The following is a 13,215-nucleotide window of genomic DNA, read 5'->3' as shown; positions in this document are numbered from 1 at the left end:
TTTGCAAAATGATAACCCAACATCCTTAAATTATTGTGGAAAAAAGTTTGGTGGAGTTACCTCTGTGATCCGTGTTTTTGCTTAGGTACTAAAGAAAGCCATTATAAAAGCTTTCTAGCAGAATGAATGATAGGCCTATACGCGAGCATTTATAACAGCTTTATGTAGGGAAAGAGTTAAGGCATAGTTCTAAATAAAGCTATACTTCATGGTCAGTATATATACTGTGCTCATATATTAACAAAATTTACTATTGATGGCAATTAAAACGCTAAGACGTTGACCTTCTGTTTCCCATTTTCTAATGTCAACGCTATAACACATACCCGTCCTTTTCAACTCCCTAAGAGGCACTGCCTTTTCATCTGTATCTTTAGTACATGTTTTGTAAATACCGGTCGATACAAAAACTAAAACTATATTGTCAAGGTGATATATTTTTAGTTTACCAAGGTAATACTTTTCAATAGTATTTTAAAATTCTCAGATGCAACTTAGGTTTTATTAATGGAGCTGCAGTGAAAGTAGGCATAGGCTACCTACTATTTTATTATCAAATTATACAAAACAATAATATCAGATGTAATCGATGTTATCAAGCATCCCTGCGCATTAATCTATAAATTCTGAGTGAGTTTCTCTCAAGAGAAAATTCCAACTCAAGCTCGTCGTTGAACGTATGAATGGAATAGATATTGTTTTACTGGGAACTGATAGATTTTTGTCCAAAGCGGCATTTTTAGTAGCATGATAAGTTTTATTCAATGCTAAACACAATAAATATGCGTTGCTATAATAGCATGCGCATCCTCAGCCTTTAATGTGTTACGGTAATGATTAAAAAGGGTAAAAACTGCAAATGTACCTACAAATCAGTTTGATCCGTCTAACAACAAAGCAGACACTGTGTAAAATTAAACATTGGTAACAAAATAAACAAATAAAAAAGATGATTGTGTAAAACCTACAGTTGCATAAGAAACGTCGGATGCAGTATCCGAGAACTCTCCCTCAACATCACGGTCCTTTTTCTTCGGCTTTTTTGCTTTGCGAAATGCAGCAAGCTACAAATTAAATAAAAACAATTGTTACATTAAGGTTATTGCCAATTTGCCTAAAAAAATTAACATAGACTTATAATGGCAACTGATATATGTACAAATTATAAAACGTAATATTTTATAAATATTATGGTAAGGTTGACAATACCCTCTTTTTGGCAGCTGCGACTTTGGCAGCCTTTTCTTCAGCTTCGGGATCAAGAGTATCCATTATCGTCTTTCAAGACATCACTATTCAAATCTTTAAAAACATATTAGAAGTAATATCAAAAGAAGAAATATACAACGAGAAACTGCCACCGAGGACGAAATATGGCGGTAGGAAACAAATGTCTGGCTTCGTAAACATTAACACGTGGTCTGTCGCAACCAAACGTCTGGCACAGAGCCGTATAGTTTCACAAAGTCGCGTGACCAAAAGCCGGAAACAAAACGCTTGATTCCAAACAAACTCGATCGACACACTGATCTCTAATGGAATATTCTTACCTCGCTCTCAACATCTCACTCTTTTGCATTTACTTGATTTTATTACAAAAAATCATTTGTCGCTTGTTGGAAAATTTGTTTTCTTTCAAATGGTATATAATACAATAATCAATTTCAGAGCGACTGCCAATGAGAGTAATTTTTGTTGGTCAGTGTTGCGGCATCTCCATTATAACTTATATAAAACAATAGTGGGCGCGGCCTATTTGTTTGGAGCCGTGCGAGCTCCGATATACGCATCCGTTGGCAGCGAAACTCTGAAATTATACAGCTCTGTACTGTCAGAGTCATATAGCTTTAAAAAGTCTTGCGACCAAAACCGGAAACAAAAACGTCCGATTCCAAACAAACCCGATCGACATACTGATCTCTAATGGAATTTTCATACCTCGCTGTCAATACTGCTCTTTTTTGCATTTACTTTACGTTTTTACAAAACGTTATTAGTAGCTTTTTGTAGGAAATTTTGTTTTCTTTCAAATGGTTAATAATACAACAATCAATTTTAAAGTGACTGCTAATGGGAGTAGTTTTTGTTGATTAATGTTGCGGCTTCTCCATTATAACTTATATAAAAATAGTAGGCGTGGCCTGTTTGTTTGGAATCGAGCGAGCTCCCGTATACGCTTCTGTTGGTCGCGGGACTCTGTGAAACTATACGACACTGGTCTGGCATATCTGGTAAGAGCGGCGGAACGGGCTTTTGTCGCATATTAGCTGTCTGTTGTAACGATTCTTGTAACGGTTTTTTATCTTCTATAATTGCCGTCCAAAGAATAGTACCTCGTGCGGTGTATTCAGTTTAGCATTCCTTGTGGAGCTTTTCCATTGTGCATCCCCTGCAGAGTGCAGCTTTGATGAGATTCATATGAGAAGGCATATATTCAAATGTGTTAGCCCTGGAGATTGGACGCAATTTCCAAAAACAGATGGTAGTAATAAGAGAACTACAGCTCCAAATTACAGTTACCAGGTAACACTATTGATAGCCTACCTGTTGTGTTTTTACTCAATCTCATCTAAATATTCCAGTCTCCAGCCCAGTCTCAGTAACGATCACCTAAAAATGTTAGTCTACAGTCAAGTCCCGGTTATGAGAATCAGGAAATTCCAGACTCAAGTCCCAATTAATAGATAAGAATATTCCAGTCTTCAGTCTAGGTTGGGGCTGGACTGGTGGACCATAGAGTTATCTCCCCCTAGAGTGATAACTGTGCATTCAACAACACGAGCGTTTCCGGTGCCATCAAGGAGCGTTTAGGCCACGCCCATTTTTTGTGCTAGTCGCTCGTAGTGATTGACAGAACAATAACATCAGCCGTGAGAATGATCATGAATTTGCACAGTTAAGATAGTAATTATTGCTCATATTAAAGAGATGATGATTATAGTTTATTACTCTAATATATGCTTATCATTTAAAGCAATTCAATACTTACATAACATGCAAAGACACTGAATAGACAGTGTTAAGTAAGTGAGTTAATGAAATCAGTAGATAGATACTCAGATACTGCATCCCCATACATATATATATATATATATATATATATTACTGGTGTTTATAAATTATCAGTCGTGAGAGAACTGATCTTTCCTTCCCCTTCCCTCCCTCTACAATCAGCCTGTTGTGCTTTGTGATGTAGTGCTTTATCCTGATGTCAAGATATTTGCTGGCTACCATTCTCACAAGCTGGAGCCTATGTTCCAACTCCATCTCAACCAGCTCACATTGGTGTGTAAAAAGCCTGGCTGGTTGATCCTCCATCAGGCTTTTGAACACCAATGCTTCTAGCTTAGCGACTACACACTTTTGAGTCAAAAACATAGGGTCCAGGAATGTGAGAATGACCTGCTCACACCGCTGCAGAATGGTTGTTACTGGCTGTGAAGGAATGATAAGACCCCCCCTATCTTTCGTCTTAATAAGGCGATAATGGCTATCATTGATAGCAAAAAATCCATCATCACAATACGTGGGTGGTTTGAGGTAGGTTAGAGCAGAAGCACAGATATCACATTTGACTCTACCACTCAGTGATCTTACAATATAACCTCCTATGTATACAAGAATGTTTTCCCTGTGAGTGTTTGACCGGGAAACAAGAGTGCTGAGTCGGTCAACTAAATCTTGAGAAAGCTGGCAATCTTGGTTTGGTAGGGGAGCAGACCGTTTGCTCCATTCAAGGGAAAAAACCCCAGATGTAGACCCACAATCAACAACACTGGCTGCTTTGGAGGCTTTGATGGATTGATTGCACAACAGCTTGCGCAGTGCAGCCTTGAAGTGTTGAGCTGAAGGATTGGAGTTATGGCCACCCATTCTCCTAACCTTGCTGAAAAGGGTTTCAACAAAATCTTGACTTATCCTAAATGTAGGAAAATAACCTAGACCTTTGGAAAACATTTCCTCCGCCAACATTAACACTGCCTTGAATGTACAAAGGAAACCAACAACAAAAGTTTTCCTTCTTGAAGTGTGAAGTGGCTGCCCTTCGATTGTTTTCAGACCCAGTAAGTAATTCTTGAATCTGTCGTAGAACTGCTTCTTGGACTCTAGATTAGATGGTGTGAGAGGTTCCTTGGTCCACTTTCCATAAACACTCTTTGAATTGAGACAGTCAAATGCCTGATCAATCTACAAAAATATATTAGTGTTGAATCAATGGTGAACAAAATGTATGAGCAAAATTTTTTGAGCTTGGATGAGCTGAGTAGGTTATAGCTGGGTGGATTAAAAGTTAGAGGAAGAATAGTGAGCCAGGTTCAAAACAAAGAGGGATAGATAAATATTTAGGTTCATAGCTAGAATCAGTGAGTGGATAAACACTTACAGAGGGTAAAGTCAGTTAGATTTACAGTTTGGTAGGCATAAAGCAGATTGTAAGTTGGTACAAAAAAATAGGCTTCTGACCTGTTTGGTAAACTTGATAGTAGGGCCACAATCCAAAAATCCTTCAGTCTTGCTATCCTGTAGATACTGTAGAGCATCAGCCACAGACTGACTGAATGTTTGGGCCGCAAGCTTGACCTTCATCTTCTGTTTTCTCCAAGATATATGGCGAGAGTTGAGCTTGTTTCCTAGGTGGAGGCCTATGTTATCCTGAAGCTCTGACAGACTGGCGAAGTAGCTCCAACAAATCCTCTCATCACCACACTCAAAAGATCTTGCATCAGCTAGAGCATTCCTGGCAAGCTTTAACATGTGACATATATCTAATGTACAATATATGTTGTAGTTTAATATAGGGTGCATGAAGTAGGGTTTAGGGTTGAGGGGATCTAGATTGGCACCAAGCTTGGCCAACATAGACTGATTAGCTGCAGCACCATCACATGTAATGTTACGGATTTTGATGCCTTTCTCTGCTGTTATACTGAGCAAAGTGTTTACAAGTTCAAGTTGTACTTGAGCATTAACCTTGTCAACTAAAAAGTAGCCAACAGGATACTGCATCCGACTGAAGTGCAATGGAACCAGCAGGAAAACAAGTGCTTCTGTGGCAAGATTGACGCTGTCTTCACCTACCAGCCCACCATAATCACAATAACCTGTGAAATTTCCATTCGAGTATGAGGTGCCCTTCATAAGGGACATGCTGTCTACTACAAGCGAGAAATCCTTACAGGTGGACTGAGAACAAACTTCAACAACATTTGCAAGAAAACCTGGCTCACAATCAATGTTACTGAGCCAGTTGCGCAAGGATGAAGAGTGGGGTAAGGATAGGATGGAGCGGCAATACTCATATGCCTGAGGACTATAGTAGTGAAGGGTCATAGCAAATTGTTTTACTTGCTGTGAATACCTCCTTCCCTTTAGAGCTTTACGGGTGTTGTTGAGCTCACTCTTGACCAAATCCAAAATATCTCCATCAAATGCATTCTCAATGACTGATGCTTGCTCCATTTCAATCAGATTCTTTTTTTTGAGCTCCAACATCAAGTCTTTAAGCTTCGTGAGTGTTTGGCTTTGCCTTCTGATTTTGTTGGAAAGTGTCTTAACCTTCTTAGTAAGTTTTTCTTTTGACATTTTCAGCTTCAGGAGAGATTCATCTGAAATCACAGTCAGTTGTATCCAAACAGACTCGCGTATTAATAATAATAACCTTTATACAAAATAGATTTACTGCCACGTAACTTTCATGATGATGGATTATATTTCTTCCAACTAATATTTGTTGGACAGGATGACTCCGACAAGTAACATAGATGAATACTTTTGTCATGCGTCTAATTGGTCATGGTATGATGACTACTGCAATAGTGATTTTGCCAACCTTTATCAGCAAAGTAGTCATGTTCTGATGCTACAGAGGGAGATGGGTCAATAAAGCTAGCTGTTGCAGAGTCTTCTATTGTCTCATCACCGGAGCTCGAGAGTGGTCTCTTCTTCCTTGGTTGAGATTTCTTCGGCTAGGGACATAAACATTGTATTAAACTAATACTATGTAGTTTGCGTCTTGGGCGATCAATATTGAAAATTATGTTAATAATTCCGTGATAATTCATGGGTCTCCACCTGGTATGGAAACACTACAAGAATACCAAAGATCTAAGCCAAACCGGGTGCATACATAAAAGCATTTATAAAAAATCAAGAAGCTTTACATGCACAGTCTATTTTGGATGATAACACTGTTCATAACAAACTAACCTGCATGTGTTCTGGGAAGTTGAAGATAGTAGGAACAGCAGTTGGAAACAATCTTGATTGTTTTGGAGGACCTGTGTAGTCAGCATCTGTGAAATGATCTGAGCACAGTTTGGTTGACGGAGTAAGTTTTAAATTTACTCTCTTGGTTGCAAGAACCCATCTATTTGCCATCTTCTCATTCTTCAGCGGGAATCTGTATACATTATAAAAAATGAACTGAATAGTGAATGAGTGACAAATGAAGGAGGGTCAGTCGCATTAGGTCATAGATAACAAAAACTAACAGTAATCAACTCCAGTGGCTGGTAGTGGAAGGACACAGACAAAGGGTAGTGAGGTTTCAGAATCAAACAAGTAACTGACTTGCTTGCATACCTACTACACCATAACAATGATTGATAGAACAAGGGACATGATTCAAATCAATCATCTCTCTAGGTACACCTCTGATCATTCATTTCAGTTGTTGATACAGCTTAATCAAGCCTTTTTAATTTCAACTACTGATGATATTATTGTGTGAATATAAAATATACCGGAAAAAATGAACGAGTAACTTGACAAAACTAAACTAAACTACAACGACTCACCCATGGAATTTTCTGTCTGGTGTCTTGCTACTAGAATTGGAGCAGCCAAAGGCTGCACAAAAACTACCATTTGGCATACTGTTAATGTGATGATCACAGTCATAGAATAAGCAAAGCAAACGTAGAAGAAATAGCAGTACTAAAGAACAGTCTGCCTTCTGGAACAGTTCGTTCCAGTCTTCTCGGGGAACGGCTGGGCGGCTGAGCCGCCCCAACTTTTTAGTGATTGTCGGCGGCTATGTACTAAGAATTACGTTCTAAGCTCATTCACTTGGAATTTCCAAGTTGGAAATTCCAAGACCGGCTGGAAATTCCAATAACTAATCTATTAGCTACTAGCATTCTACTACTAATGTCTCCGTGGTGATTTCGCCAAATGAGTGATCTTGTAAGACTTTGTTAAGACTTATAAACTGAACTTTATTGCTTTTAATTGGGGAGAAAGGGTGTGAAGACCCCAAACTTGCATTTTCACTAATTTCCAGGCTCACTAATCTAGTATTGGTTTTGACTGCCAGTAATGTAGTGAGTGAGAGATCCTTTTCTGCATTGAAGCAAATCAAAACATCGACGAGGAGCACCATGGAGCAGGCTCGGCTAAATAATCTTCTAATATTTTACATATATAAAGATGTTGAAAGAGATACAGAATCAGTTATGAAATATTTGTGTCATCGAAACATTGACAGAACTAGAGCTATTGCAATAAATAAGTAATAGCTCTTGTTCTGTCAATTTCCCTTACAGAAACCTGTAGTGTCATAAGTTTTATATTGGTCGTTGAATAAAAAAAGCGTTTTGCCTACTATGAACCATAAACAATATATTTATATAGATTTTGATACTTACAATTGATTGCCTTTATGCATACTTTGAAGGTTGCTGATGCTTAAAAGGTCTAGAGCTTCGGGGCGCTGCCCCAAACCCCATTGGGGGCTGCCACCACCCCCCAAACCCCCAGGTGTTCATAACGAGTTGCCTAACATTTACAGTTCCAATTTGCAACCAGGGAATAGAGTTTAAAAGTTAGAATGGTAAATGTTGTATACAGTATGTTATAATATGTAAAAATAAATTTTCTGTCCAAAGACTTCTTTATTACTCGAGCAACGCCCGGTAGTACAGCTCATAGTTGATAGCAGTCAATTAGCTTTCTATCACACTAATGTAATACAACCCCAGTATGACCATCTATCTTATCTATGAGTAACTGATTGCATTAACTCACTTACTTAACACTGTCTATTCAGTGTCTTTGCATGTTATGTAAGTATTGAATTGCTTTAAATGATAAGCATATATTAGAGTAATAAACTATAATCATCATCTCTTTAATATGAGCAATAATTACTATCTTAACTGTGCAAATTCATGATCATTCTAATGACTGATGTTATTGTTCTGCCAATCACTACGAGCGACTAGCACAAAAAATGGGCGTGGCCTAAACGCTCCTTGATGGCACCGGAAACTCTAGGGTAGTTATCACTCTAGGGGGAGATAACTCTATGTGGTGGACTATCGACTGGTGGAGTGGACCCAACCCCGGTATTGGTCTTACCATTTCTAGAATGTCATTTAATTTTTTTCTCTGAATTGGTTTTAGGTTTACTGCACCTGTCGCCAGCCTTATAGTAAAAAGGACGGAGATATGATTGAATGTCATCATTGTAAGGAGTGGTACCACTGTTGTAGCTTATTTTGTTGTAAATGAGCTATCTGCTTTCAGTATTAGTATGAGTCCAAATCTCCTTATATATGGATAGTCTTCACTTCAGTTGTGTTTGTCGTTAGGTGCAGAGGACTTTGGTTAGCTGGTGCTATAATGTTATTCACCGTCTATGTGAGTGTCGATGCCAATAGGTGGGAGGTAGTCTAGTGATGGTCAGGTTACGGTTCTACAACAAGGCTAATCCAATGCTATAGTTCATGTAACGATGCCTCATATATACGCTACTGTACGTACACCTCCAACCAATCCTCTAAAGACTGGGTTGGGGTTAGATTAGCAGTCTAGACGTAAGATATTATGATACAATATACATGTTGATCGATCAGCTATTAGTATACAATTAAATGATGTTGCTTCCTTAGTTGCTAGACATGGAATGGATATAACTATAAAGCTACTTCTATATAAATGGATAGACTGAATAGGAGTTGTGTCCCTACTATAGTGTTGCTATGGACTGAGTAAATAATTCCCAACTCCACAATCAAATGATAAGAATATTGTACACGTATGCAGCATGTAAGCAATGGTTGTTGATACATACTTGTTTCCGTTGGTGGGAGATAATATATGCTGTAGGAATGTATTGTAACTGCTAAGTTTCCTACCTATTAACTAATCTCTTGACATTTACGTTTGTGGGAACATTGCTAATATACAGCTATTTCAAAAACATGATTTTCAGCTATAACACCACCGTAGTTGTCATGCCGTTTGAGCATCAGCATTCTGCCCTGTGACTGGTGACATCTACTAGTATAACTGTGTGAAGTGTAAGCAAATCCATTTAGTTGGAATCATTTTACTCATATATACTTCCTCAATGGTTTAGGTCATTCTTATCACATCATACTGTTTATTCTGTGTGCTATGCATGCTATTACATACCTCTTGTTCAATGTTTTCAAGCCAGTAACCCGTGTCTCAGACTCACATATGCGTACACACTAATAACATCTTACTTGAAAGTGATACCCTAACTAATAGTTTTGCACCAAGTAGTACCAATGATGCTATTGATGGTGCCGATAATTCCTGCATTGTACTGATGTGTTTTTAATTTCCGAATAGCCTTCCTAAAGCCTATGGGGGTTATGTGTGGTGCATCTTATTAGAATAACTAAGTAACTAACTGACCTGGATTTTGTAAATTTTAATTGTATCTCATCCAATTTCAGAGCTCAATACAACATGGAATTCAACCATTATCAATCACCATCATAATAATACAACTACTAATGAAACCTTATAATATAACACTGTATGCCTGTACCTTGATTGAAGAACCATACATTAATGTAGTAGCCACGTGTAGTTGTTGTGTTACAAGCTTTAGCCAATCACGATCAAGCGCACAATTTATCTAAACTGGTATGCCTTGCGCATCCGTCCCATAGAAAATTCCAATATAATTATGAATAATTCAGCCGAAAAAATATTATAAATAAAATTACCTAAACATGGCACACTCAAGCTACAAAATTGTCTAACTTAAGAAATAACAGATGGAGAGGGGGTTGGAAAAGAAGTCACGACTGGGGAACGATTAAACGCACCTTTTGATGGTACAATTTTTTGAAGAGAGAGGTGTACGTGGGCAAAGCAGTTTTTGTCTTGTTTGCCTGTTATTGTACAGGGTATCTATGTTGTGAATAGTCTGATAGCCATTCTGTTGAGTTAGAGAGCCTTAGAAGCATTAGGTCCTTCAATATATTTTGTGAGTGAAACAAATTTTCACCAATACAGCTTCATTTGGCAAAGCAGTTTTGTCTTGTTTGCCTGTTATTGTACAGGGTATCTATGTTGTGAATAGTCTGATAGCCATTCTGTTGAGTTAGAGAGCCTTAGAAGCATTAGGTCCTTCAATATATTTTGTGAGTGAAACAAATTTTCACCAATACAGGTTCATTTGGCAAAGCAGTTTTGTCTTGTTTGCCTGTTATTGTACAGGGTATCTATGTTGTGAATAGTCTGATAGCCATTCTGTTGAGTTAGAGAGCCTTAGAAGCATTAGGTCCTTCAATATATTTTGTGAGTGAAACAAATTTTGACCAATACAAGTTCATTTTTAGGACTAAGCCAGGTTTAGAGGTGTGCTATATGATAGCAAACTAGTAAATGATGTTAATTCATATGCTATCAGTATTACTAGGCCTGTACCATTGCACTCCTAAATAAAAAGATACCGATTTTCCGGCCTGCTTCAATAATTTAGTGCGAAACACTTATGACTTCTAACAACTCAAAACACATTCTATTTTTAGACCCACGGTACACTGAATGACATGAAAAAATATATATATCAGCACATTTCTGACATAAATGATTTGTTAGTGCACTTTTTCTGACAACTAAAAACTACAGCATGAAGTTTCTGACACCTCTATATACACGCTGTTTGTACTGCTTCAATGAACCTGTAAAAAACATGAGATATGATTTTCTGGCTTGCTGAACCTATGCGAGTCGGTACACTTAGATCACTGGAAAACTAGTGCAAGGTCTAAAAAGAATAGCTGTTGTTTGCACCAATGATGTTTTAATTTTTAGGATGATTGACAGCTGCAAGACACTAAACTCTAGCCAGCACTCAAGAAAATCAAAGAGCTGAGTATCACACTGAATTGAAGGAAATGCAAGTTTGACAAAATGAAGGTGAAGTTTTTAAGACATACAGTAGTCACAGACGAAATACTTGCAATAAGCAACCAATAAAAAGTATGATGGATTTCCATGAGGCTGGGGTTGTTTTCCTTACACTTACACCAAGACATTGCATTTTTTACCACTTAGACTCATCTCAGACTTAGACTTAGACTTATCTTAGACTTATCTCATACTGTCAAAGCTATACCATGTGGTCGTTCATTGGGCACACACACTTATCGCTGCACCACTGTCTAGCTTGCAATAATATCCAGTAGTTTAATGTTCTTGTTTCGTAACCTTGTAGTGACCTTGGCTGTCTACCATGTTGTGGTTGCTTCATCTCTCTTTATAACTCTTTAATATAAATTACAAACTTTCTCTTTTGCCCTATCTATATCACCCAACTTTTTGCTGCTGCATTCCCTTGCACAATGTTCCACCTATGGTATTACTTACACGATTTATTGTTTGCAGGTCAAGACGGGTGGGAGGACTGAAAACCACAGCGACATCACTCATTTGAGTTTGTGTTCGAAACTTTAGATCATCTCTTATTTAGCTGTTAGCTTGTTCAAAGTCTCATTGTATTAACTTCAGCTTTAGTGTTTTCTAATCATGATAAAACTCTGTCTGGTTGATGTAGTTGGTAGATAAAAAGGGTCATGCCATCATTTCTCTGAATAATTTTGTTGAATTTGGCTTTTTCTGCCATCAGATTTTTTGGAAGGCAAAAGTATGTGTAGAAAGCCTTCAAAACATCATCGTGTGAGTCTTCTGGGGTGGTTTTACTAATATACTGACTTCTGGTTGGTCATGCTGAGTGTAGAGAAGTGGCGTATTTAGTCAGTATGTTTGGCGATTTTTTACGTCTCCTATATCATCTCTTTTTAGATAACCATATTTTTCAACTGCTAGGGTTACTGACATCAAATGCATCTGACATGGTAGGTGGTGGTGGTCTATCCCTCACTGCCTATTTTGATTATGCGGTGTTTTTCATGTTTGGTCGACTCATCTCTTGTATTATTAGTAATGCCTTCACAAAATATATCCAAAAATACCCACTGCTACTACCATGTTGTATCCTTTTGCATCATGTTGAATCTTTTTAAAATCAATATAAATATTTCATGGCGACCTTCAACAAAAGAAAAACAGCTAGTAACCTCGCATCGCATGATCATTAGAATTACGTACCTGTAAGTTTTACTGTTAAAATGGGAGTTGTCTACACATCAAAGTGAGATAACACAACTGCTAAAGGTAAAACAAAACCGTATAAAAAAGACTGTAACTACAGTATATAACAGGGGTGCCCAAATACTTTTGCTGGAGAGCCAAACAGGTAACCAGGCCTTATCAGGAGGGCCAGGCATAAATACAGCTGTATATATGTAAATGTATGTGTATTTTAAGTAATGTATAAGTAAACGTATATGCATGAACATAAACGTGAAAGTAACTAGGTGTAACATAATAACACGTGTAGGTTTATTCTCAACAAAATCTACTGTGCAGAAGAAGTATCTGTAATGTTAATGAGACACAGGAAAGCGAGTTTGCTTTGCAGCTATTGCGGCAATATCTGGTTTATCTTTGGTTACTGCTACAGCTAAGAGCTGTTGAGTATGTTCCTCTGTCAGTACACTCCGATACCTACCTTTTATAAATGTCAGCTTTGAAAACATTGATTCACACAAGTAGGTTGTACCAAAGAAAGTAAGTAAGTGCACTGCCATATTGCATAGCATAGGATACTTTTCCTGGACAGCAGGCTGCGTTCAGAACCCTACAATAGTTTGCTCAGCAAATTGAGCTTTAGCCAATATATCTGCCTTTAAATCACACAGCTCTAATTCTGCCACACCTCTCTGAACATGCGGAAAGTTATCAAGTTAGGCCTTCCAAAGCTGATGTGCCTGAAATGGGCATGCAACCAGCTCAATAATGCCATTGATACTATCGAAGGCAGAAAAGCGACGCTCCATCTCTGAAAATACATCAATGAGAAAAGAGCGTGCTGTTGTAAGCTCCACG

The 13,215-nt window shown here is 37.9% G+C and overlaps 1 protein-coding gene and 1 long non-coding RNA gene across 2 annotated transcripts in view; one reads left to right on the top strand and one right to left on the bottom strand.

Annotated features, from left to right (window-relative positions):
- The window catches only part of LOC137390731 (uncharacterized), a 68,088-nt gene extending 66,766 nt beyond the window's left edge, over positions 1 to 1,322 (bottom strand). Inside the window, exons 1-2 of the mRNA XM_068077054.1 lie at positions 1,210 to 1,322; positions 969 to 1,064 (exon numbers count right to left, since the gene is read on the bottom strand). Coding sequence (XP_067933155.1) covers positions 969 to 1,064; positions 1,210 to 1,272 — 159 coding nt within the window. The 5' untranslated portion in view covers positions 1,273 to 1,322. The remainder of the gene's footprint in view (positions 1 to 968; positions 1,065 to 1,209) is intronic.
- A 7,899-nt stretch (positions 1,323 to 9,221) lies between these two features.
- Positions 9,222 to 12,235, top strand: LOC137391678 (uncharacterized). The gene is made up of 3 exons (XR_010978152.1): positions 9,222 to 9,302; positions 11,080 to 11,184; positions 11,653 to 12,235. It is a non-coding gene; the product is annotated as an uncharacterized lncRNA (long non-coding RNA).
- The last annotated feature ends 980 nt before the right edge of the window (positions 12,236 to 13,215 follow it).

This window comes from Watersipora subatra, chromosome 3 (genome assembly GCF_963576615.1).
Source record: "Watersipora subatra chromosome 3, tzWatSuba1.1, whole genome shotgun sequence".
In the NCBI taxonomy this organism is placed as follows: domain Eukaryota; kingdom Metazoa; phylum Bryozoa; class Gymnolaemata; order Cheilostomatida; family Watersiporidae; genus Watersipora; species Watersipora subatra.
The sequence above is the reverse complement of the archived record's forward strand: the minus strand, read 5'-3'. Positions and strand labels throughout refer to the sequence as shown.